At 37.2% G+C, this 26,897-nt stretch overlaps 1 protein-coding gene across 10 annotated transcripts in view; it reads right to left on the bottom strand.

Moving 5' to 3' along the window:
• Positions 1-26,897, bottom strand: part of PTPRD (protein tyrosine phosphatase receptor type D) — a gene marked incomplete at its 5' end in the record, with an annotated part of 417,042 nt that overhangs the window by 183,661 nt on the left and 206,484 nt on the right. For 7 of the 10 annotated variants that reach the window (XM_082656688.1, XM_082656695.1, XM_082656694.1 and 4 more), the window contains 5 exons: positions 8,705-9,286; positions 12,440-12,709; positions 16,132-16,242; positions 17,860-17,877; positions 19,968-20,156. In XM_082656688.1, the coding sequence (XP_082512814.1) occupies positions 8,705-9,286; positions 12,440-12,709; positions 16,132-16,242; positions 17,860-17,877; positions 19,968-20,156 (1,170 nt within the window). The remainder of the gene's footprint in view (positions 1-8,704; positions 9,287-12,439; positions 12,710-16,131; positions 16,243-17,859; positions 17,878-19,967; positions 20,157-26,897) is intronic. The other 3 variants (XM_082656696.1, XM_082656692.1, XM_082656691.1) reach the window with 1 other exon arrangement.

Below are 26,897 nucleotides of genomic sequence, written 5' to 3' on the forward strand. Positions count from 1 at the left end.
GGCATGTTTCAAAGTGCCATAGCTGAACATATGTCCATATTCCCACAAGTTCACATGAGAATTCCGTGTATATTTGTAAAAAACAAGAATAATACTTCACTCCAGAGGGGAAAAGAACACCTAAAGTATTTTTGGCAAATAAGCATGAACATTCAAAAACATATACAAATAATATAACTTGTAGCTGATGTATGACATCAATTTCTTAAACAATACCTAAAGCACCATTTTCACCATAAAGAAGGTCTTTGGAGATATAAAATGCATTACTTTCTTTTCTTTCTATAGTCATCTCTCTGTAGCATGATGAAAAAAATGCCTTTTGTTTAAAAAAAGATTAAAATCTAAAGGGGTCTACCATGGTTTCTGGAATCAATCCCTCATCATCATTTCATTACTCTGGTCTGTTAACCTGTGACTGTGTGTGTGTGTGTGTACATGTGCACACACCCCTGTTTGGACTGATGCTTAAGGCCACCAATAATCAGTGCTTCACATTTCTAATTTCATTCATTTTCCTCTCTCTCCTTCCGTATCACAGACCTCGAGATACTCATTAATTTGATGCCTCCAGGAATGTACTTTCTGAACTGAGTATCTATTTTTTTTTTTAAGTACCTGCCCAGTGGGTGACCTAACACAATCATTCAGACTGAGAGGTGAGAGGTAGAGACAAAAGAAGATACAAGATCAAGAGCAAGAGAAGGTAGAACAGAGGGAAATAAGAAAAAACAATCAGGCAAATAACAAAACAAATAGAAAATGCATTACTTCTAAAAAGAAAATACCAATAGCACAGGTAGGAGCAGCGATGGAAGCCAAGAATGATCAGACAGATGGGGAAATTATGATTGGATTCTAATATTCAGATCATGAAAGGTTTTCTCAGTCTAAAAATACACACACCTATGCATATGTATGCAGTCACTGCTTTTTCTCTAGTTTTATTCCCTTTTTCTTTCCCCAACTTCCACACATCTGGGAAAGAAGAACACCTTGTTATAACTTCTGACTTAAACCAAACCAAATAAAGTGCTGTCAAGAATTAAAAACATGGACAGTGTTGAAGGGCTGCTCTCAGGATAATAATTGCTTGTTACGTATTTCCTCCCTGCTAAGGCTAATAATAAATTGAGTGACAGTGATTGAAAACATTGTGGGAATCCAATTAACTTTTTCTTACTTAGAACTGTTTACTTTTTTGCTTTTAATTTGTCTCAAACAAATTCCTGGTAGGTCTCAATGTTTCACCCTTGTTTAGTGCCACACACTTCCTTTAATTCTCTAATTCTGTTTGGTTCTATTCAAAGCCCTCTCCTTCTAAATAATGAAATAGCTACATCAAAGCCTCAGAGGGTGTACTGTCCATTTTATTTTGGGACAAAGTAAGTAGGAAGTGGCCACACGACTGGATGGTGAGTCTCTTCGAATAATACAAACAGGGTTCTCCTCCTCTGCTTTCAACATCTTCTTTTGAAGTGGTCTGGAGGGGAATTTAATAGATTTTAAACTTGTGGTCGAAACACCAATGCCTAGAGGTGCCGGGCAGATGACTTAGATGAGTGCAGAGGCCATGCAGGCCCAGGGTCAACGGGGGAGTGCCTGGGCCACCAGGAGTCAGTGATGCTCAGAGCCAGGACACGGCTGCCTTGTGGAATGTGGGTCCAGTCTTGCCCAAGGTTCTGATTTTTCAGCAGAAGTTGATAATGAATCTTCTAGGTAAAATCTTTTAACTTTTTACAATCAGAAATAAACTGAATTAGTTGAAGTTAACTGAAAAACACTGTATTAGGCAAAATGTGTCTACAGGCAAAATCCAGCATAAGGACCAGGGCTTTAAAAGATCTTTTTATTATATCAGACTCTATGCCCATACATTTCTTAGGGGTGACGCTACTCAGACTTTCTTGGGAATTGTGGATTCACCTAAAGATGTTGCTTCCTCAGGATCATTTAGTCATTACTGAAACAACCACAATGAAGCTGAGGCTTCAAAGGAAAAGAAAAAAAGCTGTGAAATTAACGTATTTATTTATACATTCCCCAAACATAATAGTCCTAATGATCATAATATATGTTTACTAGAAAACACGTTAGTGGACTCCAAACTGTCATATTTATTTTGTCTGTGCCACTTGGAGACACAGGGAATACTTCATCATCTGTCAGTTAGATTTTTATACCAAATACTGTGGCTACAAAGGTTCTATTAACATTTATATTTGTTTTCTCATATCCCTTCTCCCTCCTTCCCTCCCTCCCTTACTGTCTTCCTCTCACTCTCCCCATCTCTATAGATAGATAGATAGATAGGTATAGATATTTGTATGTATATATATTTAATGCTCTCACAGTCTTGACACCTCAAACTTACTGACATTCTTTTATCTTCACTTACTTCATGTTTTTCTCTATATATTTTATTTAAGAGCTTTTCTGTGCTGTAGCATTTTCCTCATCAATTAACCAAAGATACATTTTAAGGAAAAATCTGAGATTCTGGAAAACACACGGGAGAATAAAAAGAACCCATCCAGAAACCTTAGTGCAATCATCTACATTAAAAAAAGACGTGTTAATGTTGACCATAAACCAATAGAATTTAGATGTGGAAAGAGGAAAGAAAAGTAGGAACACAAATTTTTCTTTAAAATTATATTTAAGACATCCTTATATTTGGTGAAGTGGTGTTGTTATACCCTTCTTCTTGACTGCTTATTTAATGTCCACAAGGAAATACAAATATGAGCTGTCAATTCCCTAAAATAAGATTATAACCCCATTGAGAAATGGGAAATATTAGAGCAGTAATACTAGTATACTCCATATATCTGAAGGCAACTCACAGAGAATGGAGAATGAGTAAGAAGCGAGAAGAAAATCTGCATGTCATCTGAACTCTGATGATATTGGAAGAGATCAATATTTGACTAAATTTTAGGGAATATCTCTGAAGAGAAAGGAGTTAGCACATATAAAATGGCTAAAAACCAATTTCACCTCACCATAATATAAATATGAAACGTTACCAAAAAGACTAAAAAACACATTATTACTAAAATGTCTAGTGCTCTAATAAGGTACATATTTTAAAATGTATGTAGCATATTGACAAATGATAATAACAACAATAAAAGCAACAGCCAGGATTATAGTGGCAGTAAAACAAAACAAAACAAAATTCAAACAAGGAGTCTGATTTGTAAGTGCCGCAGATATATCATTGACAAAATAAGTACTTAATACACAAGCACCTGCACAAATCTTACTCTCAACTGTCATTAAACATCAATAAGAAAAAGTTAAAATTTTATTACAGTTGTATTTACAACCAGCACTCCTTTACTCATTGCTAAAACTATTTAGAGAAAGAATTCAAATGGGGCTCATAATTTTTGCTATTGGAAATCAGTCTTTTCTAGTTTGCTTATATAGGCCTGTTGATATATAGTAATGAAATGGTTTATAAAGTACTGGAAACCTAAAGCACAATGTCTCTAAAATGTCATAGTTTTATAACAATTTTGCTTCTTCAAAATGTTTAAAGTTGATGCTACTCATTAATATTTATTTATTAAATGTGTATAATCATTTTCCTTCCAAAGACCTATACTATTAAGGTGTGTACATATAAATCAGTACTTTCCCCAAGAATCTATTAAATGCATAGAAGAATTAGAGGTAAGATATGTTTTCTAAAGAAAGTTCAGGAAAAAGACACACATTGGGATTTAACAGCTTTAGAATGCCTCCAATTAGCAGGAACAACAAGCAACATTTATGTTAGTGCATTAGGTTTAAAATGTTAATTTATTACATTTCCTTATCAGAGTTTTATTTGTACTTCTTTGTAAAATACAGTTACCCTATGTTCTTATTATAATTACGTACAAGAGAAAACTATATGAGACATCCTTCCCGAATGTGTTTTTTCATAGCAGAGACTTTTTTCTAGCACAACATAAATACTTCCCATGTCAATGGCCATATGGTCCGTGTATTTCCAAGGTGAATTACTTGCAAGTCACTATAATGCCAGAAGTTAAAGCTATGGAAAACTTGGAAGATTAACCAGTATTTCTAGAAAATAATCATTTTAACCAAAATCTTTTCATATTTAAAACCATGTAAAGATTACTTAATATTTTCATCTGTACTAATATTCATAATTAAGGGGATATATTACTGACTATAATATAGATCATATTTTGACTTTCTATATTACCAGAAATATACAAACTTACATCAATCCTCCATTTATATCAATACATGTGACAATAATCTTAGATAAGATCAAAAGTAATAATGTCCCTCTTAAACTCACTTTATTTCTAAATACTGTTTCTGCACAGTCTGATTTTAAACGAAAATAGGAATATTACTGTCAGGGAATTAAAGATAATAAAATGAAATGTATACCTTTTAGATAAAGTAGACAAAAAAGTGTATCTCTGTGTATATGAAATTAAAATATTTGAGAAGTTCATGCATGTTATTGATCAGTACATTTTTGTAGGTTTGGAAAAGATAAAATTGTAGTGAGAAGAATCATAAACTTAAATCTTATATAACCTAACTAAAAGAATCTTTCATAATGGTTTTATGTCTTTGTCTAGCAGTGATCCTATGAATCAGCTAGTCAGGAGCAGCTCAGAATTAATTATATCAGAACTAACATCATTGTATTTGGCAGGTGTCCACTAACATCAAATGGCCTTTGTTAATTAAGCCTAGAGAACAGATCAAATCATAGTGCCATTTTGGAAGGTTTTCCTAGCCTATTGATCTCGGCAGGCACAAGTCATTATGTCATTATATATCTTCTCAATCAATGGGTATTAAAATTACAACTATTATGGAAGGTTCTAGGAAATATCTTAATATAAAAAAAGTTAAACAGAGATTGAGAACAGCTATTTTAATGCATCTGTGATCCATTCATCTAGATTTGTTTTTAGGTCCGGAGTCCCTGGATCACATTAACTCAATTGCTCCTGTCATAATGTTACCTTCACTGAGTTGTGATTTATGTTACATTATGTCCCCTGGTAATACAGAAAAACAAAATATGATCTATTTAAACATCAGTTCTGTATCTTTCATTAAAAAGTGACTGAAAGCATTACTGTCATTTCATGTTCTGAATATAAGGATTCTCACGATTCTCAAGGATTCTTATGTTTTGGTTGAATTTAGTTTCAGTAACTATTTGGTTTCTTAGATAGCTAAATCCTTCTGTCATAAGAATATAATATTATGAAACGCTACAGATTTGTATGTTTAAATTTGTAGTTAGAAAATTAAGAACCAAACTTAGTGACTGAGTATGATAACATTTTATAAAAAAGGTATTCCTTCTACTTCTTAAAAAAATTTTTTTAATGTCTAAATGGTTTAATGTACTTCTGCACTGGGATAACCTAATAGCCACCTCAAGTATTTCAGATGTAAATCATATACAATTCTTTTTTTTTTTTTGCGGTATGCGGGCCTCTCCCTGTTGTGGCCTCTCCCGTCGCGGAGCACCGGCTCCGGACGCGCAGGCTCAGCGGCCATGGCTCACGGGCCCAGCCGCTCCGCGGCATGTGGGATCTTCCCGGACCGGGGCATGAACCCGTGTCCCCTGCATTGGCAGGCGGACTCTCAACCACTGCGCCACCAGGGAAGCCCTCCTTTTTTAAAAAAAATAAATTTATTTATTTATTTTTGGCTGCATTGGGCCTTCTTTGCTGCACGAGGTCTTTCTCTAATTGTGGCGAGTGGGGGCTACTCTTCGTTGCAGTGAGCGGGCTTCTCATTGCGGTGGCTTCTCTTGTTGCGGAGCACGGGCTCTAGGCATGCAGGTTTCAGTAGTTGTGGCACACGGGCTCAGTAGTTGTGGCTCACGGGCTCTAGAGCACAGGCTCAGGAGTTGTGATGCACGGGCTTAGTTGCTCCACAGCATGTGGGATCTTCCTGGACCAGGGCTCGAACCTGCATCCCCTGCATTGGCAGGCAGATTCTTAACCACTGCACCACCAGGGAAGTCCCATATATAATTCTTGAATAGAGGTATGAATACATGACACCCTGTGTTTGCTGCCTCTATTTATTTATTGAGCACCTAGTGGGCACTAAAACCTAGTAGGCACCAAAAAATAAGACATTAGCAAATTATTAATTTAAAAGATAACGGTGCTTAAAGGTATCTAGAGTGTCCACTTAATGACCCAAAGGAAGTTCCTGAATCTTTTTACCTTCATCGATCCTCAATTTACTCATTGGCAAATGAGATAATTCCACATCTACCTAATTGAGCAGTAAGAATTAATACACCTATTAGCAGAGTTTCCAGCACCTGGCAATTATTATGATGGTGATTATATATTATTGAAGTTATAAAATATTTCTATCCGTTATCTAATCGATAGCCTTGTTACGGTTGAAGTGTGTCCCACAAAATTTCATATGTTGAATTCCTAACACCAAGAATCTGAGAAAATGACCTTATTTGGAAATAGGATTGTTGCAGATGTAATTAGTCAAGATGATATCATTAGGTTAGACCCTAATCCATTATGACTGGTATCTTATAAAAAAGGGAAATTTGGACGCAAGAGACAAGCGCTTAGGGAGAATGCCATGGGACCATGAAGGCAGAGATCAGGGTGATGCTCCCACAAGCCAAGGAACAGCCAAGACCACCAGCAAACCACCAAAAGCTAGGCGGGAGGCCCCGCATCTCCCTCACAGCTCTCAGAAGGAACCGATCCTGCTGACACTTCGTTCTTGAACTTCTAATCACTAGAACTGCAAGGTGATAAATTCCTGTTGTTTAAGCCACCCAGTAAGTGGTATTTTGTATGGCAGCCTTAGAAAAAAACCCACTACCACTAAACTCTATAAGGTGGTTATTATTTTAGATGAGAAAACTGAAGTTCAGAGAGATGAAGTAACTTGTCCAAGGACATGGAGTTAAAAATGGTAGTTTGGGATTCAAACCCTGGTTATGTTACTCCAGGATCAGGGATTTTTAAAATATCAAAGCTGAAACATCCGAAAACCTAAAAGTGGAGTATAGGTATACACTCTTCCTATATACTTTCTTATATGCTTTAATGGTTATGGAGCTGCTCAAATAGTATAATAAAAAAAAAATCTCTTAACAGTTGACTACTTTCAGTCAAGAAAAAGATTCACTGATTTCTACATTTTCCAATGAGAAACTTATGGAAAAATTAATCTACAATATTTTTATGCATATTAATATAACAAATAAATACAGAAGAAATGAAAATGCCAAATAGGGAAGGTATATGGATGATTTTCACTATAATTATGATAAAACACTCTGTACTTTTTTGATATTAGAAAAAGGGATAAATCCATGAACAAACCAATAAGAACCAAATAACAGTATGAAAAGAAAATGAAGCCAGGCAAGCTGTAAACATGCTCTGAGACTCCTAGTAGCCAACGGCAAATAGGTAAACGTCCTCAGCCACAAGATTCACGAAGCCCACAACATAAAAACAAGTCAGCGGTTAAACGTAAGTTTATCTAGTTCTGACACCTGAGAATATTCATTAACTCATTCCCAGAATTACCTATGAGTTATGACTACAGATTATAGATACCATCTCCAATAACACGGTTCTTATGTGGATTCTCAGAACAAACGAAGGGCACGCCACCAAAACACTCACAGGTTAATGCAAGTTTAAGAGGTACCAAGACAATAGGAGTCAAATGAATAGCTCTCAGATATTCAAGAATAAATGTAAGAAGACAGCCGCTATGTTTTATTCCCATCCCAGGACAAAACTGATCACTTTGAACCCAAGACCAGAGAAGTCTGATATCCTCTTATGAAAATAAAACTACGGGAAAGGCCAAGTATTTCTTCATAAAATAGTTTGGCATCTGCTCTAATACCCAGGAAAATGGGTGAATAAGGCCCCAAAGTTTGATCTTAGATCTTGGTAACTGTCTTTCTTTATCCCTGAGGCCATACAAAGAAAAAAAGAAAAGAACATGAAGGGAATATTCATTTTTAAGCAAGTTGCTTCCTGGCAAATATAAGCCATTTAAATATCCAAGGTCCCCTGACAAATCGTTTTATTTTTAAATTTATCTTGAACCATCCACTCCTTCACAAATTAGATAAATTTTGGGACTATTCTATCGGAGTTGCTAACACAAAGAAACATAGTTCTTCTATTCTCAAAATGCCGCATGGGGGATGCATTTATCCAACTCCTGCAGAAACTCTTCAAGTCATTTGGGTACAAATTAAAAAGAAAGGATGCTACACATAGGGGTACGAGAGTAAGAGGTACAAACTATTAGGTATAAAATAAGCTACAAGGGTATATTGTACAACATGGGGAATATAGCCAATATTTTATAATAACTATAAATGGAGCATAACCTTTAAAAATTGTGAATCACTATATTATACACTTGAAACCCATGTAATATTATACGGCAACCATACTTCAATTAAAAAAAAAGTATGCTAAATGCATCCCCCTTCTAAAAGGACTGTATTATTTATAGTCTTTCAGTGTCCATGCCTGCTCCTTTCCATATGCCTAACTCCTTACTTAGAAACTCTAAATCTCAAAAATTAAAACATACTATTTTGTGCTTTGTTTCTGTCCTTGCCATTTCTTAGTACCAGCTCCTCCCTTCTACCCTACTCCCCATCCAGAACCACACTTACCTCCTGTCTGAGTGATGACTTGTATGTCACTTGAAAGAGGACCATCTCCAATTGAGGTAAAAGCCAGGACTTTGACAGAATACGTTTTCTGGGGCACTAAGTTGCCAATAGTAGTGATTTGGCTGTCAGCTACATTGTGTTTCATCCAGTTGTTAACATGCTGAGTGGGGTCCATTGTATAATAAACTCGGTATCCTTGAATCTGTCCATTTGGCTCTTCGGGTTCCTTCCACTGTACCAAAATGGTGGTTGAACTCAACATCCGCGCCTGGACATCCCTGGGGGCACTGGACGGTGCTTGCTCTGAGGTCTGTGTTAGCACGGGCTCACTGGGAGGCCCCCGCCCAATGTTATTGACAGCAACAACCCTGAATTCATAATCTGAGTAGGGACTTAGTCCAGCGACACTGTAGCGTGTGGTCGCCACCCCATCAATTTCTTTGTAAGGTTCTTCAGAATTTTTAGGTTTATGCTGAATGATGTAGTAAGAGACAGGCTCAGGGTTCCCAGAGTCCCATGTCAGTGTGATGCTTGTAGCTGTGCTCTCAGTCACGACAGGAGTTCCTGGAGGTTTGGGTAAGGCTTACAGGGAGAAAACAGAAAGACAGTGAATACCCATCACTTTTAAAATATCACAAGAATCCATAAACTCTGCTATTAGAATGACAGAATTATGTACCTAGTAAAGATTTAATTAGATGAAATCATAGCAAAGGACGGTTTTCTAAGTGGTCAGGAAGTACAGTAAGACATGCTTAGGTGACAAATCTCAGTTTACGAGAAGTGTATTATAGCATTGTATTTTTGGGCTTGTATCCAAATCCACCACTTATTAGCTATGAGATCCTGGATGTGTTGCTTAACTTCTCTTTGCTTTAGTTTTCTCATGTGAAAAATAGGCAAAATTGTATTACTGGAATTGTACTATACAGTTGGGTAACTGTATTTCATGAGTTTACGGTGAAGATTAATGAGCTAATCCAGTAATGCTCTTAATATGTATCTGGCACCCTCAGAAAACAGTAGTTCCAATTATAACAATTATTATAACCACAAGCTTGGCCCATGAGACCCTTGCTTCAAAAAAATGATATAACTAAATGCCAATAAACATTGAAAAGAACAAAATTTTAGATATAAAATGAAATGGTATTAAATTGCTGTAAAAGAAGAGTATCCATTTTGTTTTCAAGACGTAAGACATAAGCAACATTACTATATATTTTTTAATAAATAATTTGACCAATAATTTTAGGGTAATAAAGAATAGTAATTTCAAAACAATCAATTTCAAATTCATGCTTTTTACTTAATATTCAAAATATGCTGAAGGAGTTAAATTAAAGTCTATTCACAAATCACTTTTTAAAGTATTTCATTTTATTGTCATAATATGTATTCTATATCCAACATCAGTAATAACAGATTACAGCTACATGACAAACATTTGCAATTAAATCTATATTTTAGAAATCTCGTTCATTCTTTTTAGCAGAAAAGCACAACTCAAAATGCTACTAATTAGGGCTTCCCTGGTGGCACAATGGTTGAGAGTACGCCTGCCGATGCAGGGGACACGGGTTCGTGCCCCGGTCCGGGAAGATCCCACATGCTGCGGAGAGGCTGGGCCCGTGAGCCATGGCCGCTGAGCCTGCGCGTCCAGAGCCTGTGCTCTGCAACGGGAGAGGCCACAACAGTGAGAGGCCCGCAAAAACAACAACAACAATGCTACCAATTAAGCATACAAATCAACACTGGTGGCCTCACCTGGACAGTGATTCCGAAAGGTTGTGATATTAAGGAAGAAAGGAGAGTTTCACAAGCTGAATTTTTAGAGAAAACTCAGAAGGTAACACTCATATAATCAGCTCCTTAGTCCTCTTTTCCTTGTCAACTTAAAGGCAAAAAATACAACACTCCCTACAATGGTAACTTTTCAAGATTAGCAAACTTGTACTTAATTAGTGCTATATCCCCAATACCTAGAACACTGTCTAGTCCTGAGTAGGTTTTTAATAAGCACTGTGAACTGACTACCTGAATAAATGAGTTCTTTCTCTCTGTAAGGTGCTTTTTGTTTTGATTCACTTTTTGCTTTCAAGATCCACCCTTATGTTTGTGGTGGAGGGGGTATAGGGAAGGAGCAAGAGTCAGGAAAACAAAGAAACTGAACAAAATATTAGTTTAGTGTGACTCCTGCGTTTGAATTCTTGAGGGTCTTTAGTAAACCTTCAAATATTTAAAGCTGAAATGGTTAGTATGGGAAAGACGATTCAGTATTTGCAGATTACTCTAAGAACCATGGAATGATAATATTTGGCCAAGGGATTTCGTTGAAAATAATAATAGAAAGACATTTGTTTCAATATTCTGGCCTGGCATTTTTCAAGGAAGTGTATGATCTGAATTTCCCCTAGATGTCTTTCTGTATTCTTAAGGCAAGTAGAAATATTGCTAATTAAAGATGTGTTTACTGATATTTAACAGATACTCTTAGTTTCGCTAAGTCACACTGATTATGCAGTACAGGTTTTGTATCTGTAATGTATGGAGAACACTATGCTTAATACCATAATAATATGCAATAAAACATTACTATTTTAAATGACTGTTGAAAATGCTGTGTACCTTGTCTTATGTCACATTATTGATCTTATATGGTATACATTAGGTATATGCACTTGGTCGAAAATATGACACCGATTACAATGTGTCCTGCATTTTTTTAGGATCACACTTCCTAGAAGGGGAAGACAACTTGTTTCATTTTGCAATAGTTCCAGACATTTGCAGGAACCTAAAGTCACCCTCAGACTGACTCATTTTGTGCAAGTTTTCTAAAATTCTATAAACACTGTATAAAAACAACTGGTACCCTCACACACTCATTTTTTACCCCCTTTGATTCAAAAGTAACCATGGAATATAGTACTTCGGTTATAGTCAGTACACTTATTTCAAGAAAAGAATATTTGTTGAGCACTTTGCTTATACGAGGTGAGAGCTAAAACAGAATATAATCACACTTGCATTTTGATTTTTTTTTTTTTTTTTTTTTTTTGCGGTACGCAGGCCTCTCCCATTGCGGAGCACAGGCTCCGGACGCGCAGGCTCAGCGGCCATGGCTCATGGGCCCAGCCGCTCCGCGGCATGTGGGATCTTCCCGGACCGGGGCATGAACCTGCGACCCCTGCATCGGCAGGCGGACTCTCAACCACTGCGCCACCAGGGAAGCCTTGCATTTTGATTTTTAATGGTAGGGTCTATCAAAAATTTAAAGCATCTATTACTAGACCACGTTGATTTCAACTCTCTTTTTTTTTTTTCCCTTTGTCTTCTGGAATTTTGAGCATTTATTAACACTCACTTGGATTTTTTTGTCATGTGCCTCTTCTCAAGGTTCTGGATAAATATAAAACCTGTACACATCATTCCGACCGTAACGGCTGACTATGTCGAGCATGCCTCCTCCTGACCTGTTAGTGCCTGAGCCTGGCCTTTAGTTAAATATTTTGATGATTATCACGACTTAGGCTGTCAGTACTTTTAAGAGAGAATGTGCCTACCTAGATATGTGTATCTTATGTGATACCACAGATATGACTGGACTATGATATCTGAAACACTGACCAATAAATTGATACATTTTAGAATTCCAAGGACGGACTTTGTAGAGGCATTAGTCAGCTGACTTGAGGGTACCCAGATCCTCCAAGCATGAACCACTGAGCATACCTTTGACAGTGATCTGGGCTATTGCTTCAATGACACCCAGTGTCGACATAGCAACACAGGTATAATTTGCTGACTGTCTTACATCATTCAGTTCTAGGACATTTCTTCCTATTGGCATATCATCTTCAGGTGTCAGATCTTCTGCCCCCAACATCCACTTCACATAAGGCATTGGTGACCCCACAGCGACACACGTGATATTAACACTTCCACCTGGCATGATTTCGTGATTAGTGGGTGGGATAGAGAATCTTGGTGGGACACGGCGAACTGGAACAAAACACAAGGGAAGATGATAAAATATACAAGGCAAGAAAAAGCGGCTTGATTTAACACATGACATGCACTGTACAGACACAATTAAACAGTTGAAACATATTGTGGACTGTCCAAAAACAAAACATGTAAAACTGTGAATAATACAGACCATACAAGTATGGTGTGTGTATACACAGAAAAATTTATTTAGTTTAGTCATTGATATCTTAGATACATTCACACAAAAGTTGATTCAGACCTACAAGGGCCCCACAAAAAAACTATCTACAAACTAACAATACACAAACGTCATGCATAAGATAAACACAAAAACATATACATGCGTGCATATAACAAGGATTCTATGCAGGCATGTATATGCAGGAAAGGGGGCTGGAAGGTCACCAGCAGGTTTATCTTGAGAATCAAAACCAGCTTCAGTGCTGTGCTCTTCCAGGTGATGTGAATGTATGTGCGGGACCACACTGTCACATCCCAGTCCTGGGAAACATCATCTAGAGTACACTGAAAGTGCAATTTATTTGCTTTCAGACTCAGAATAGATGCAGCCTCAAGACCTCACACTAACACTGGAACAAACACAGAAATATATATACATATTGATTTACAGTCACAGAAGAAGAAACAAAGCCAATGCCAGTAGAGATACTGGATTGGGTCATGCAAGGCATGCACAAGGTGAAGTCTCAGGGCCGTGCTTAGGATGATGAGAGAATGGCTGGAATCCAAGAGCGCAGTAGCAGCAGAGGAAATAACAGGAAGAGAACTAAACATGAAGGGAGGAGGGTTAAGTACGGTGATTGAGACAGCGATTTAAGGGAGGATAGGGTTGAAAGTAGGAAGATATTAGATGAAGCTAGGTTGTCAAAGGTAAGGATTGCAAATTCAGGAAGGGAGCTGAGTAGTTCACATTCAGGATTCCATTCAGTTCATATCTGTGGTAAAAAACAACATAGATGATGAAAACAAAAATCTAGTATGAGGCTTTTTATGCCTACATTCAAATTGAGTGACACTGGATCTAAACCACACAGTGGGACATGACACGAAGAGAATAAGTCATATTAAAGCAACACAACACGGAAAAAGAACAAGCAATTACAGTTCAGTGTTCCTGCTTCAGATAATCTGCATGTTTATGTGTGTTTAAGTACATGTGTCTTGGACAGGGTACAAGGAGAGGGTAAGAGACAAATAGGATTCGTCTTGGGCTTTTATTGGCAAAACATTACACCACGAGCATTTTACATTAAGGGCTAGTCATTAGGAGCATACCTTAAATATGGCTAATAAAGTGATTCTTAAAATTATAAATAAGTTAATAAACAAAACAACCTCATAACCCCAAGATAATAAGTAAATAATTCTGTCTGTCAACTTTTTGGCTGTCCTTCAAGATGAGAGAAACCTCCGTGGATTTGAGAGGGCTTGCTGCAATGGCCTCACGGGTGAATGACAGGCAAAGGAGAAGTAAAGAGAGAGCTAAGCATGCCTCCTGCAGCCACTTCACAGGTTACACAAAGCAGACAGGAGCTGGTGTAGGCTCTGAGATGTCAAAGAACGTATCAAGGAAGATGGAGGAGAGTTTAGTCTTCATGCTTGGGGTTAGGGGAACAACTAGGAAAAGTCATTCTATGGGCAGCAGGCACCTTTGTGAGACAGAAATTAAAGGTGGGGCAGGAGACGGGAAGAGTGGGGCAGGAAGGAAAGCAGGAACACTGACCAAGTTCACTGGACCTGAGAGAGTTAAGTGTTACCCGTTACCATGCACCCAGGTTCATTCTCTCCCATCATGCACCACAGTTAGGTACCGCCAGCAAGCACCGGAAGCCATGGCCAAGGGCATTCTCTGCTAGAACATACCATTAACCAAAAGAAGACCACAATGCAGCTACATTCATTTCATTTGTATTCTTTGTTATTGGTTTAATTAATAGTTTTGTAAGGTGGGTAAAAAGTAAAAAACACACCAACCTTCTCGCAGCTCTGAGGGATGTAGGGGGTTTGATGCAGAACACAATGAAATGAGGAAAGGAGAAAAACAAGGGAAACACAGAGAGAGTAAAAAGGCCATATCAAGGCTTTCAACTGCTACTTGAACATCTTTATTTGCTCTAGTTAATCCTTCCTATCTCACCTGAAAAAGTTAGCAATACTTCACAGACTAACATGGTATTAGAAACAATAGCTAGCATCATTTTGAAATTTTTCCATTGAAGAAGGTACACATGCCTCATGCAGCAAAGGAGGTCAGCATATTGAGAAAAAGGATCAAGGGGCGTTCAAAGAATTTGGAGAAGAAATGGTTTCTCTTCATATTCTCCCACCCCAGACACTCCAGAGAAAGGAGAGAAAAACATCCCCACGGAAACGAAATGATCTCCAACAAAAATTTCAAAATCAAGCTAGATATTTTCCTAAGGGAACCCATCCTCTTGTAACTTAAAGCCCTCGCTGTCTTTTTAATCTATTCCCACCCCCACCCACGCCTTTTGTGGTTATGCACAGACATGGAGGGTAAGACTAAGAGCATTTTCATTGGACGATAAAACTACAAGAACTGGCTTTGAGAACTCCAGGGAAGAAGAAATACTTCTTCCTAGTGGAAATGAAAGGCACAACCATTCATAAGCTCAAAATTTAATCATTTCTATTACTTTATAAGAAAATATGGATGTATCCTCATTCATTCTTCTCCCAAGGACAACTGATATCATGTTTTAAAATACAATCACTGTTCACTGTTCTTTTTAATCAAGAGATTAAATTTTCAGAAAGTGAATAATTTTTTAAAAAAACCTGTGTGTGTGTATATATATATATATATATATATACGCATAGACACATGCACGTGATGTGTTTATAAATAAGTATAAAAAGAAGGAAGACAATACAGTTGTGCTACTTGCATGTAGCACCTTTCTCATTTTTTCTTTTTTTAAAGTTAGCACCTTTATCCTTACAGCTCTGCAGCGGAGGTCTTAAAGACATAAACACCTTTACGCTTGGAGTTGCACAGAGAACTGATTAGTAGCACACCAAGCAATTATTTCAGAGTTTGATAAGGAAACAGAAGAGTAACGGCAACAGAAAAAAAGAAGGAAAAGAAGAAAACCTCAAACCAATGCAAAGCACAGTTCAATCAATGCACTTAAAATAGAAATCAAGAGGTAAAAATGCAAATATACTTACAAACTTCAATCCACAGGATAGATTTTACTCAAAAGTTGTCAATTTTTTCCTTAACCATGTAATTAAAATGTTTCATTTCCTACCCACTAAAATGCTTCAGCTACTGCCACTATTAGCACATCGGCTCACTAAATCCTGACATAGTCACACAGACCCTGTGGGTATCTCAACTCCCCCTGAGCCTGAATGAAGACGCGATGCCAGGGTTACGTCATTCCTACCTCTGACATATAAATTGGCAGGGGCAGAATAGCGAGTGCCCGCGCTGTTGGTGGCAACACACTCATATTTTCCTTGGTCAGATTCTTCACTCTGTTCGATCTGAAGGGCTCCTGTATGGATATAAAATATATTGCCAAAGAGATGGTCAGAGAAGGCTTTCTCGGTGCAGCAAGCTAAACCTCTTAACAATATGAAAAGCCCTGCACAGGAAGATCCGCTCAACGTCGATTCAATCTCTTGCTAAGGTGCACAGACAGAAAATGATGCGATGAGAAAAACATATAGAGATTATTTTTTTTTAATTTTTTACATCACCAATGCTAGCATAAAAAAAAACAATATCTCTTTTCCCAAGCAAGTATTCTAGTCATAATTAACACGCTTATTTCCTAGACTAATAAAATGAAGATGGGTGAGACTGCTTCAAGGAAGTATGGCTTTTAAATCAAACAAAAGATTAATTTTTGGTTTTGTTTTGTTTCATTTTGGTAACAAAAGTGGCGCAAAAGAGAGGTACACTCAAAAAAAACCAGGCCGGGTTTTCAAGAAAGTCTTCTGCTGAAGAAAGCCAAAAATACGCAGCAAGCACAAAAAAGGCTGCATGAAGCAAAAAAATTAAAATTAGTTATTATATATCATGAAAATATTACTTAAAGAAACAAAACTCCCTTAAGACATGCAGATTTTTAAGAAAAGAAAGACCAGTTTGCCACGACTTACAATCATTTATTATGTTTGCTGAAAAACAAAGAGTAGTTGAATTAGAAGGTTTTTTTAAAAACTTAAAAAGCATGGCCTACGCCAGCCCGGAGGGCCAACCAACCACTGCTTGAGGACCTCGAGACGGATCCCCTAAGACACCCATCAAAATCCACCAGTGGGATTAGCAGTGTGGTGTCACAAAACCCCAAGAAAAATACAAAACAAGAATTATAAAAGAAATGCACACTGAGTCAAAGTCTAAAAAACCAGCAATCCACATACCACCAAGAATACTCAGCACCTTTTGTCTCCAGAGCCTGAAGGACAGAAGATCGAAAAATCCAGAAGCGAGTAATCCAAGAAAAAAAGAAGTGGGGGGGAAAAAGCACTGCTGTCAGGTTGTAGGCGAGTGTGATCAGGTGGAAAGGGGAGTCATTCTTTGACTTTTAGGACAGTAAGAGAAAAAAGAATCGAAGAATAAAAGCAAAAACCTTTTGAAAGATAAAGACAAAAAGCAGGTGTTCCAGGCTGTCTTCTGCATGTCTGCCACTGTTCTCCAGACCATCTTGACTTTGGTCCAGAACAAGAACAGCTAAGGAAGAAAAAAAATGATTTTTTTTTTTTCTCCAGTTGGACCAAAAAAAAAAAAAGGAAAAAGAAGAAAAAAAAAAAAAAAGGAAAAAAAGGAAAAAGGAAGAAGAAGAAAAGGAAAAAAAGAGGGACAGATGGTACGCTGTGACTGGTCTGCGGTCTAAAGACCTGGATATGCTTTCTTTGAAGCATATCACAACTTAAAGAATCATTTTCATAAAGAAAGAAATGAACAAAACAAAGAGAAAAAGAAAAAAAGAAAAGAAAAATTCACAAGATGAGAGTCACCAATCATAACCAAACAGTACAAAGGAAAAATATAACATTGATGGACATTATTGTAATGATTTTGAAAACAGGACGAATATGAGAGTGATGAAAGGACAGAAAGAATGAGTAAGATCATTCTGTGAACGTTAGTTCAGCACTCTTACCTCTTATTGGTGTACCACCTGGGTGGATAATATGAATGCAAATAAGATTAGAAAGAAGAAGCATTAGTACGAGAAGAAGGAGGCTAGGGCTGGGGAGAAGAATTAAATTAGATTTACAGAATTAAATAAGGTCTTAAAAGAAACTTGAATTACTATACTGGTAAAACAGGAATATATTAGATAGTATTATTAGATCATAAAAGCAAGTTGTGTTATACCACAGAGGGCAAAGACCACAATAGGCAGCATTGCCTTTCTCAGAGAAGCAACTGAGTTCTTAGGTCTGGGGTCATATAGGGTTAGAATTATATCTTATAAGCCTCATAGTCTTAAAAAAAAAAAAGAACTAAACAATATTTTTAAAGACATAGTTGAGGGAAATACTGGCTAATCTATTTAAGTATATATATAGATATGCATATATATATATACTGTTATAGGAAATACTAAAGAATAACTAGAAACAAACACTGTTCACTGGATATATCTTATGCTACTTACTATGCTACATTTGTGTGATATAACTTGTGTTCTATTTTATTTCTACACAGTGTTCTTACGATAACAGTTCCGTGGATGTGTGTGTGTGTGCGCCACTAAGGAAATCTGGTGCCTACACTGACAGTTAGTAAAATGCATGCCATGCATTTTATTAATAATAATAATAATAATAATCTGAATATGGAAATTAGTGGGGGGGTGAAGTGCGCTTCAGAACTAAGCACTTACCAATAGATTCTGGAGATTTAAATACGGAGAGAAGAAAGACAGCATAAAAATATTATTATATTCCTTAAAATTTGGTACAAATTTTTCAGAGTTAAAGCTTTATATACTAAATCATCTATGTTACATGTGAATAATTAATTCTTTATTTACAATAACAGAATGCTAATCTACACAATTCTGCTGACAACAAGCAAAAGAGGCAGTTAACAAGACGCTTTAACATCACAGGACAGGTCAAAAGCTGAGAATTCTGGGAAGACAGGCAGTTAAACAACTTAGAATTCTGTATCAATATTACTACCAATGCCAAAGTAAACAGCTTACTAGTACACATCCCTGAGAAATTACCTAGGGACAGGCTCTAAAACGTAACAAATTTAGAATTATCTCCACTTTTAATCTAAAGAGAGCAAAGGAATAAACTTGGGATGGGGATGGAAGAGGGAGAAAGGGCAATGGGTAGCGAGAAGGAGAGAGGGGGGAGAGGGATGGGGGAGGGGGGAGGGAAAGAGAGAGAGGGAGGGAGGGAGGGAGGGGGGAGGGAGGGAGAGAGGGGGAGAGAGAGAGAGAGAGAGAGAGAGAGAGAGAGAGAGAGAGAGGCAAAAGCTGGAGTCTACACCAAAAGCAGACTTCTGTAGATCCAGTCACTGGAGGGTTCAAAAATCTTTGATGTGGACGCACACTACTGTGGCTAATGTGTAGAAAATACTCACTCATAATAATATTATAATAATATTAATAAAAATCCCCTCCTTTCATTGGTACTTTGTGAAGGACTTTATAAAAAAAATACATCTGGTTACTCATGAGATAACACTTCTGTGTTTTATGTATTAGTGAAAAGAAAGTAGATGTGCCCAAACTTACTAAACTTTGGTAGTTTGATGAGTTCAAATGCAGAAAAGAGAGAGAAAACACACTTTAATAAAACTGAATCATTTTAGCATTTAATATGAACATTTTTGGGTTTTAATGGATATAACCATTGGAACTCCTTGCAAGTTCTGAATGAAGTCCAATGTTGAAATAAATTTCGTTCAAAAGAAAACAGAGAAATAAGAAAGAAAGAGGAGAAAATGGATCCATCAAATACTGCGGAAGAGCAGTAAATTAAAAAATTATCAAAAATGCAGTCACAGCACTGAGCAATGTGGATTAAACAGAAGCTGCAAAACACAGAGAGGAGAAGAAAGACAGACTCTGAAACGGGCTATGACATCACAAACGTGGACAACACATTAAATAACAGAGAAAGAGAAGAGGGAGAAAAATCAATACCTAAATATTAAAAATAAATAAAATAAAAATAAAGAGAGAGAAAACTAAAAAGAAAAATTAAAATTCTCTAGGAGCTTGTGGAAACAGTAACAAGACCCTACCTGATCGTAACTGCTTAATACGGCCATTGTTGTTGCTTGTGTCGACAGGTAAGAAATCTTTGAACCAAGTGATTTCTGGATCCGGATTCCCACTGGCTGCACAAAGCATGGTGGCAGTGCGTGTACGCTCAACCACCTTCAACTGTGGGCCCATGTCAATGGTAGGGAAGCCCCTGGGAATTTGATCCTCTGCAAGACAAAAGGTGATACAAACATGTTATCAAGTCAGATACCCAAGATTCAAGAGATATTGACCATTAACCTCTCCCATTAACCTATCATTTGTTGAGAAGCTAACACAAACTAGGTAGCATTGCACTGTTACATTAAGGAACGTTGTTCCTGGCCAGAAGAGTGCACAGTCTAAGAGGCCAACAGCCTAACAAAGAGCTCAGACATGTGTGATAAAAACCATGACCAAGGAATGGATCAAGTTCTCTGGGAGCAGAAAAGGAGAAGTCACTCTACAGTATGTGTCTGATGAGGTCAGTGAGCACCAAGAGGAAGCTGTGAAATGAGCCTTTAGGAACAAGTTGAGTTGGCCAGAAAGAAAGGAACGTCAGAAGTACAGGCACTGAGAGGAAAACTTTTCCTTGAGGGAAAACCATTGATCCAAAAGAGCTAGCTTTACGAGGACATGGTGAACAAGCAGGTTAGCTGGACCAAGCTATCTGTATTTGAATCTGTTATGTTTTTCTTTTAACTTTTAGGTAAAACTCTATATTTTTTCACCCAAGCACAGGTTCAACCTGAATGAATTCCTTTGTAGAGGGTTTCAATTAGTCAGAAAAGTACCTGAAATTCTCCCTTACAAAAGAAGAAAAGAACAAAAGCAACTCAAAAATGCAACACAGAAGCATACATACATTCCTCAGGGTAAGAGAACACTTTCTTCCATTCCAAAGGCCTACGCCATTTTCAGTCATTAAAAAGTTGAAACTCCTAAATTTTGAATCTTCAACTCATCCAAAGTTCATTTCTCCCTATCCCACATCAAAATTGCCCCAGATCTTAGATCTTGAGAAATTAAAGTCCTCCTAAGTCCCTCAAGCATGACTACATTGATACCCTGCATGGCCAGCTCTTCTAGTTAGCATTAGAAAGGTATATTATTCTATTCAAGGATTGAAGGAATTTTAGTTATATGGGTGAGAATTATCTAAATTAGAACTTGGGTGTTTGTCTGAAGACTATTATGAAACATTTTGACGTCCAGTTGGGCCTGGTGTTAATGTAATCAACATTCCAACATTCCCTCATGACCTCTGATGAATTGTCATCAGCCAGCAATTCCAAAATGACTCTAAAGCAGAACCAGTGAGCAAAACAGAAACCATCAGGTGTGGTACCTGGCTTCTACTTGGATGTCTCCCACAATTTCTGGTATGATCCTCTGAGTCTTGCTAAAGATGCACAATTTCAAGGGAAAAGGTCACATTTTGATGACTCCACTGCATTGTTGACCAAATCTGTGTTCTCCCCTCTCTCTCTACTTACAGGGTAAACTCAAATCTCCTAAATCTGACTAGCGAAGTCTTTTAAAATCAGGACCCATTTTTCTCAGCCTCTCAAGGATGACCTCCCTCATAGGAAACATTTCTTCTGCCCACAATGAAATTCTCACCATTCCCCAGACAAATCACATCCGATGAGTACACCGTCTGTGTGTCTCTAGAAAGCCACACAACCAAAATCACCGTCTTTATAAAACTTTTCAAAACTCTCTCCAACAGACTTAATCTTTTGCTCCTCATATCAACTGCAGTAGTAAGTACCTAAATCCACTGCCTTGTATTTTTTAATTCTCATCAGTTCATCCTTCTGTAATACAAATTTCTCCATGCCTCGCCTGCATCCAAATTCCCTGCCATCAAGTTAGTCTGGGTTGACAGATTTTGAGAGAACTCCAGTGATTGCTAAGCCTAAATATGAATATATCACAGTGATTAAAAAGTTTCCTACTACACATAGTAGAAAACTACTTATGGTAGAGAGTTCATCAGAGGAATAGTTCAGAACTAGAGAGAGAGATTTGGAATGTGAATAGTAAAAGAATGTCAAAATACTACCAAAGATTAAAGCTCCCAAGAAAGGGAAGATATCCTGAACATTAAATCCAGGTTTCTGTAAGAGAAAATCAAGGTGCTAATAGGGAAAAGTAGATTCTGGTTCTCCCAAGGGAGATTTATGAAAAGTCCAAAAGAAGTTGCTGAAGCAGTTGGGTTTGACACATGGATTCACCAGAGGATATTTTCCTGTCCCACCAGCTAATTACGGCCAGAGACTAAAAAGATAGTTAACTTCGATGAGCTACATTTTACTTAAGCTGAAAGATGTGGCTCTTTTGAGGAAGCAGTAGTAATACTTTCCATTTATTTGAATGCTTACAGGCTGCCAGCCAAGCCTAGGTCTACAGTGGACAACTGTCAGAAACAGTGGTTAAGAATGGAATTTCAAGATGACTTTTCAAGGCTCCAAGGGAAGGTTAAAAATTACAAGTCAGATAAAGAGCATTTTGCAAATTAGGCTATGCTAATTTTAATACTCTATTCCACTTGAATTTCATCAGACTTTTTTTTTTTTTAATGGCTTTAAAGCTTTAGTCAATGTGTTTACATCTAAAGCTTAGTTTTAATGTTATTTGGGAAAATAAAAAAAATAAAGCAAAAAGCTCAATAGCCATTGTCCCACACACATTATATTATTAAACATCTCATTCACCAGCTATTGACCCAGAATGCTTCAAAGAATAAAAATAATTTATTTCAAGTGCCCCAAAATCAACTGCACTGCCTCAGACACCTAGAAACGAGTTTCTAAAAAAGCTCTTATATTTTGTTGTTGTTAATTTCCATATTGAAAGCAATGAACCTCAGTTAATAAAAAAATCACCTTGGGATTCCTGAGCTGTTTCTGTCTTTCCCAGGACATTGAGTCACTCCTGTGGCATCTAACTAGTAGTTACATCCACACGCATAAACACTGCTCTACTATTCATTACTTTTCTTCTACAAGTTCATCTCTCTGAAGAACCACGCCAATATTCTATACCTATCAGTGGCAAATGTCAAAGACTTGAGATTGTTGAGCCGCTTACGAAAGGCTCTTACCAAAGAAATTTAGAATTAATAACCATTTATAAGAAATGAAGACCTCACCTTGGGGAGAGCTGACAAAATTGACTTGTGCCCTATGGAAAGCAGGCTAATACATTTGCATGACCTTTCTTTTCCTCCTTAGCTCATAAAGAACACTCCAGAGCCCCATTTCCATATACACAAGTGTACAACAAAGATAATCTTTCTCGCATACTAATCAGACAAAGGATGTAAAGAGAGTTCCTTTCTTATTTTTAATAAGGGTAATTAAATTCTATCCATCCCCCCCCTTTGCACAGAAACTCTTTTAATGCACTTTCTTCATTAAATTTTCATGAGAAACATCACAATGTAACAGATTCAAATAGCCAGTGCTGTTACACATTGACAGTTGTGGCTTGTTTCCAATTTGACTGTCAGGTATTTGGCAATAAAACTCAGTATTCAACATAAAATGAACTGTAGAAATAATGAAATTTCTAATTGGTATGCTTATCTCAGTGGGCGTAGTTTATAAGACGTTAATTGCTTTTTTTCACCTCTACATTTATTGGTGATTTCTATAAAACTGCCTTGGCCATTTGATAACATCAATTTGACAGCTCATCAAATGTATAGTACCAGGAACTTGAGGGAAAAAAAAAAAATCAATACCCTTTGTATGTTAACCACACAAACTTTTACAGGAAAATACAGAAGCAAAAATTAACAAATTGTCTTAATGTTAGTAGCTTTAAACTTTTTACACAAGTGAAAAGAAAAGCATTTTGTCCTGTTCTTTAATGTGTTCATTAAGCTTTAAAATGCCTTACTTATTACTGTTCCATATTAATATTCAATCAAGCAGGATTAGCTACTAATTCATCAACAATTTAAATCAGACTTGACCTTCACAAAGCCATTTGGTCCGTCATTTTGAGAGGCCATTAAAGGGCAGATTACTACATACTTGTGCGTAGTGAATCGTAGAAGTCATACATATTTTGTTTGGAATGGCAGCTATAATAGACCTGGAAATATAGCACATTCCTTGAACCTGTTTGGGGTCTTAATAAAACATGCTGATATGAAACTTTCAGTTCCATTAAGGAAAGAGAATAATGAACCTCAGCATTTTTCAAAGTCAACTTCCCATTGCTGTAAAACTTTTGTTAATAACCCCTAACCTCTCCAAGACTTAAAGGAATGTATAGGGAAAATAGCTCGACTTTGTTTTGTAGGGAGTTATGCTTTAGATATCTGTGAATGATAAAGTAATAGCTTTTGCATAATTTGCTCAAACTACTTTCATTGTTCAACCATAAACAATTTTAGTGATGCTTTACTTTTGCTCCAATTCCACAAAACTCAACCTCTCTTATTTCATAGCAAACACAAAACTAAATTGCCTACTAAGTCCACAGCCTTCCAAGGTGGCCCTAAGCAGTTCCTCTTGCCTAATCTTGCTAGGATTCAGTGAGTTCAATCAGACAGGTGCTTTGACTCTAGTCCCAAAAGATTTAAAGAAGTTTTCAATAAAGGACCATTTGTCATGATGCCACATTTCCAATTTTTTAGATTTATAGCAAATATGTTTATGAAGAAAAATCACATCAATTATATCAACAGTATGCTCTTCCAAAAGAATTATTAAAAGACGTGAATCTGGAGAAAGAGATAAGCTTTTTTAAAATTTTTTTTCCTTGGAGAACTCATCCCTCTGAACCACCTTCCTGAGGACCAAACAGTTCATAGTGGCTCCTCTTTAAAAGCTTTCAAAGCTCACAGAGGGCAGGGCTATATGTTACTTCCTTTTTAACCATTACCGTATTCAATAAACACTTGCAATTAGACATAGTTAGGAAATTTGGGCAACCATTTCTGCATTTATTCATGTGACATCTCTGAATTCCTACTGGGCTTATTTAATGGCATCTTTTTAAACTTAATTTAATTCTATTCTATTCTATCCTATCCTATTCATATTTTTGGCTGTATTGCATGGCCTGTGGGATCTTACTTCCCTGACCAGGGATCGAACCTGTGCCCCCTGCAGTGGAAGCGCGGATTCCCAACCACATGACCACCAGGGAAGTGAAGTCCTAACGGCACCTTTTTAAACAGTTAATCATTCTTTAATTGTCCTGTGGCTATAGATTGGGTCTCCCCAATTTAAATATAAGTCTAAGAGGCAAAACTATCTTTTACAGTGTCTTAAGTAGTATTAAACTTATAAATTCACAAAAATACTTGTTAATGATGGCTTTCTTCATTTTTATAGTCACAGGTTTTATTTAATTAGCAAACGACTTTCATCATTTGGGATGTGCAATTTATGCTTGGCTCTTTCTTTAACTGAGTGCAGTTGCTACACTAGAAACACACAACTCAGATCCTGCTTTCTTAATTTTACAGGAAGCCTTCCCTCATACACTGGTTGTAAGTTCCTACAAGTCAAAATGGCAACCACATAACAAAAGCTTAAGTGTGAACACAACGAAACTTAAAAGAACACAAGGGAATATGTACCTCTACTCTGCTATCCTATCTTTAGAATGATGGGATTGTTGATGTTCAAACTAATGATAACATCCAAGTGAATCACTCAGTTGCATGTTGAGGCAGACATTCTGGGTCTTCTTTCTGCCAGGAGCAAAGATTTCTGCCAGGAGCAGAAATTTCTCAGTGGCTGCATATCTTGAAGCTTTAGGCATTCATGATGTAATCTTACAGAAGCACAACTAACATTTTTTTTTCGTTTTGAAGGATGAAAGAATTGCATAAGGGAAGTTTTTCTTAACGTAAGTCAAATATTAGATGGATAGTGTGAAGAATATTTTCTTAAATAAAGTACTATACCCCTTAAAATATGTTGAAAGGCATGCTTACCTGTTAGAGATACAGTACTACCTAAGACAGTAAAAATCCTCTTGAAAAATGTAAATATATTGGTCTTAAGATGGTCAATAAGAAAGTATCTTCATATTTATGAAAGTTGCATTACAATAAAAGAAAAAGACCTTTTAAACTACTAGTTTAAACAAATCTACTGGGGGACTTCCTGGTGGCGAAGTGGTTAAGAATCCACCTGCCAATGCAGGGGACACGGGTTGGATCCTCGGTCGGGGAGGATCCCACATGCCGCAGAGCAACTAAGGCCGTGTGCCACAAGTACTGAGCCTGCACTCTAGAGCCCTTAAGCCACAACTATTGAAGCCCGCGTGCCCTAGAGCCCGTGCACAGCAACGAAGAGTAGCCCCGCTCTCCGCAACTAGAGAAAGCCCACGTGTAGCAATAAAGACCCAATGCAGCCAAAAATTAAAAAAAAAAAAAAAAAAAAAAAAATCTGGACAGGGTGAGATGGGGGTCAGGGGCGGGAGGGAGGTCCAAGAGGGAGGGGATATGGGTATACATGTGGCTGATTTGCTTCGCTGTACAGCAGAAGCTAACACGACATTGTAAAGCAATTATACTCCAAAAAAAAAAAAATCTACTGGACTGTTAATAGATGGACTGTCAATAGATCATCAGTCATTCTACAGATATTTACTGAAAGCCTTCTTTGTGCCAAGACTGGGCCAGGCCCTGGGTATGAAGTAATTTAGAGAATCTCTATATTGCTGTGATTTAATTGTATCTGTAGGATAATTAGATTCTTCAGAAGTAAAAATAGTACCCAGCCCATAGATGGAGGATTGAATGGGATAATGCATTAAATGTGCCTGGTGCAGCCTGGCACTAGTGCCTGGCATCTAGTAAAATATTAGCATATATGTACTTACTCTATCCCAAGCTCCCACAAAAGATTTAAATAGAACAGAGGCAAGTGACTCTAAGGCTTGATATAACAAGA

This window comes from Grampus griseus (assembly GCF_964374135.1).
Source record: "Grampus griseus genome assembly, chromosome: 6".
In the NCBI taxonomy this organism is placed as follows: domain Eukaryota; kingdom Metazoa; phylum Chordata; class Mammalia; order Artiodactyla; family Delphinidae; genus Grampus; species Grampus griseus.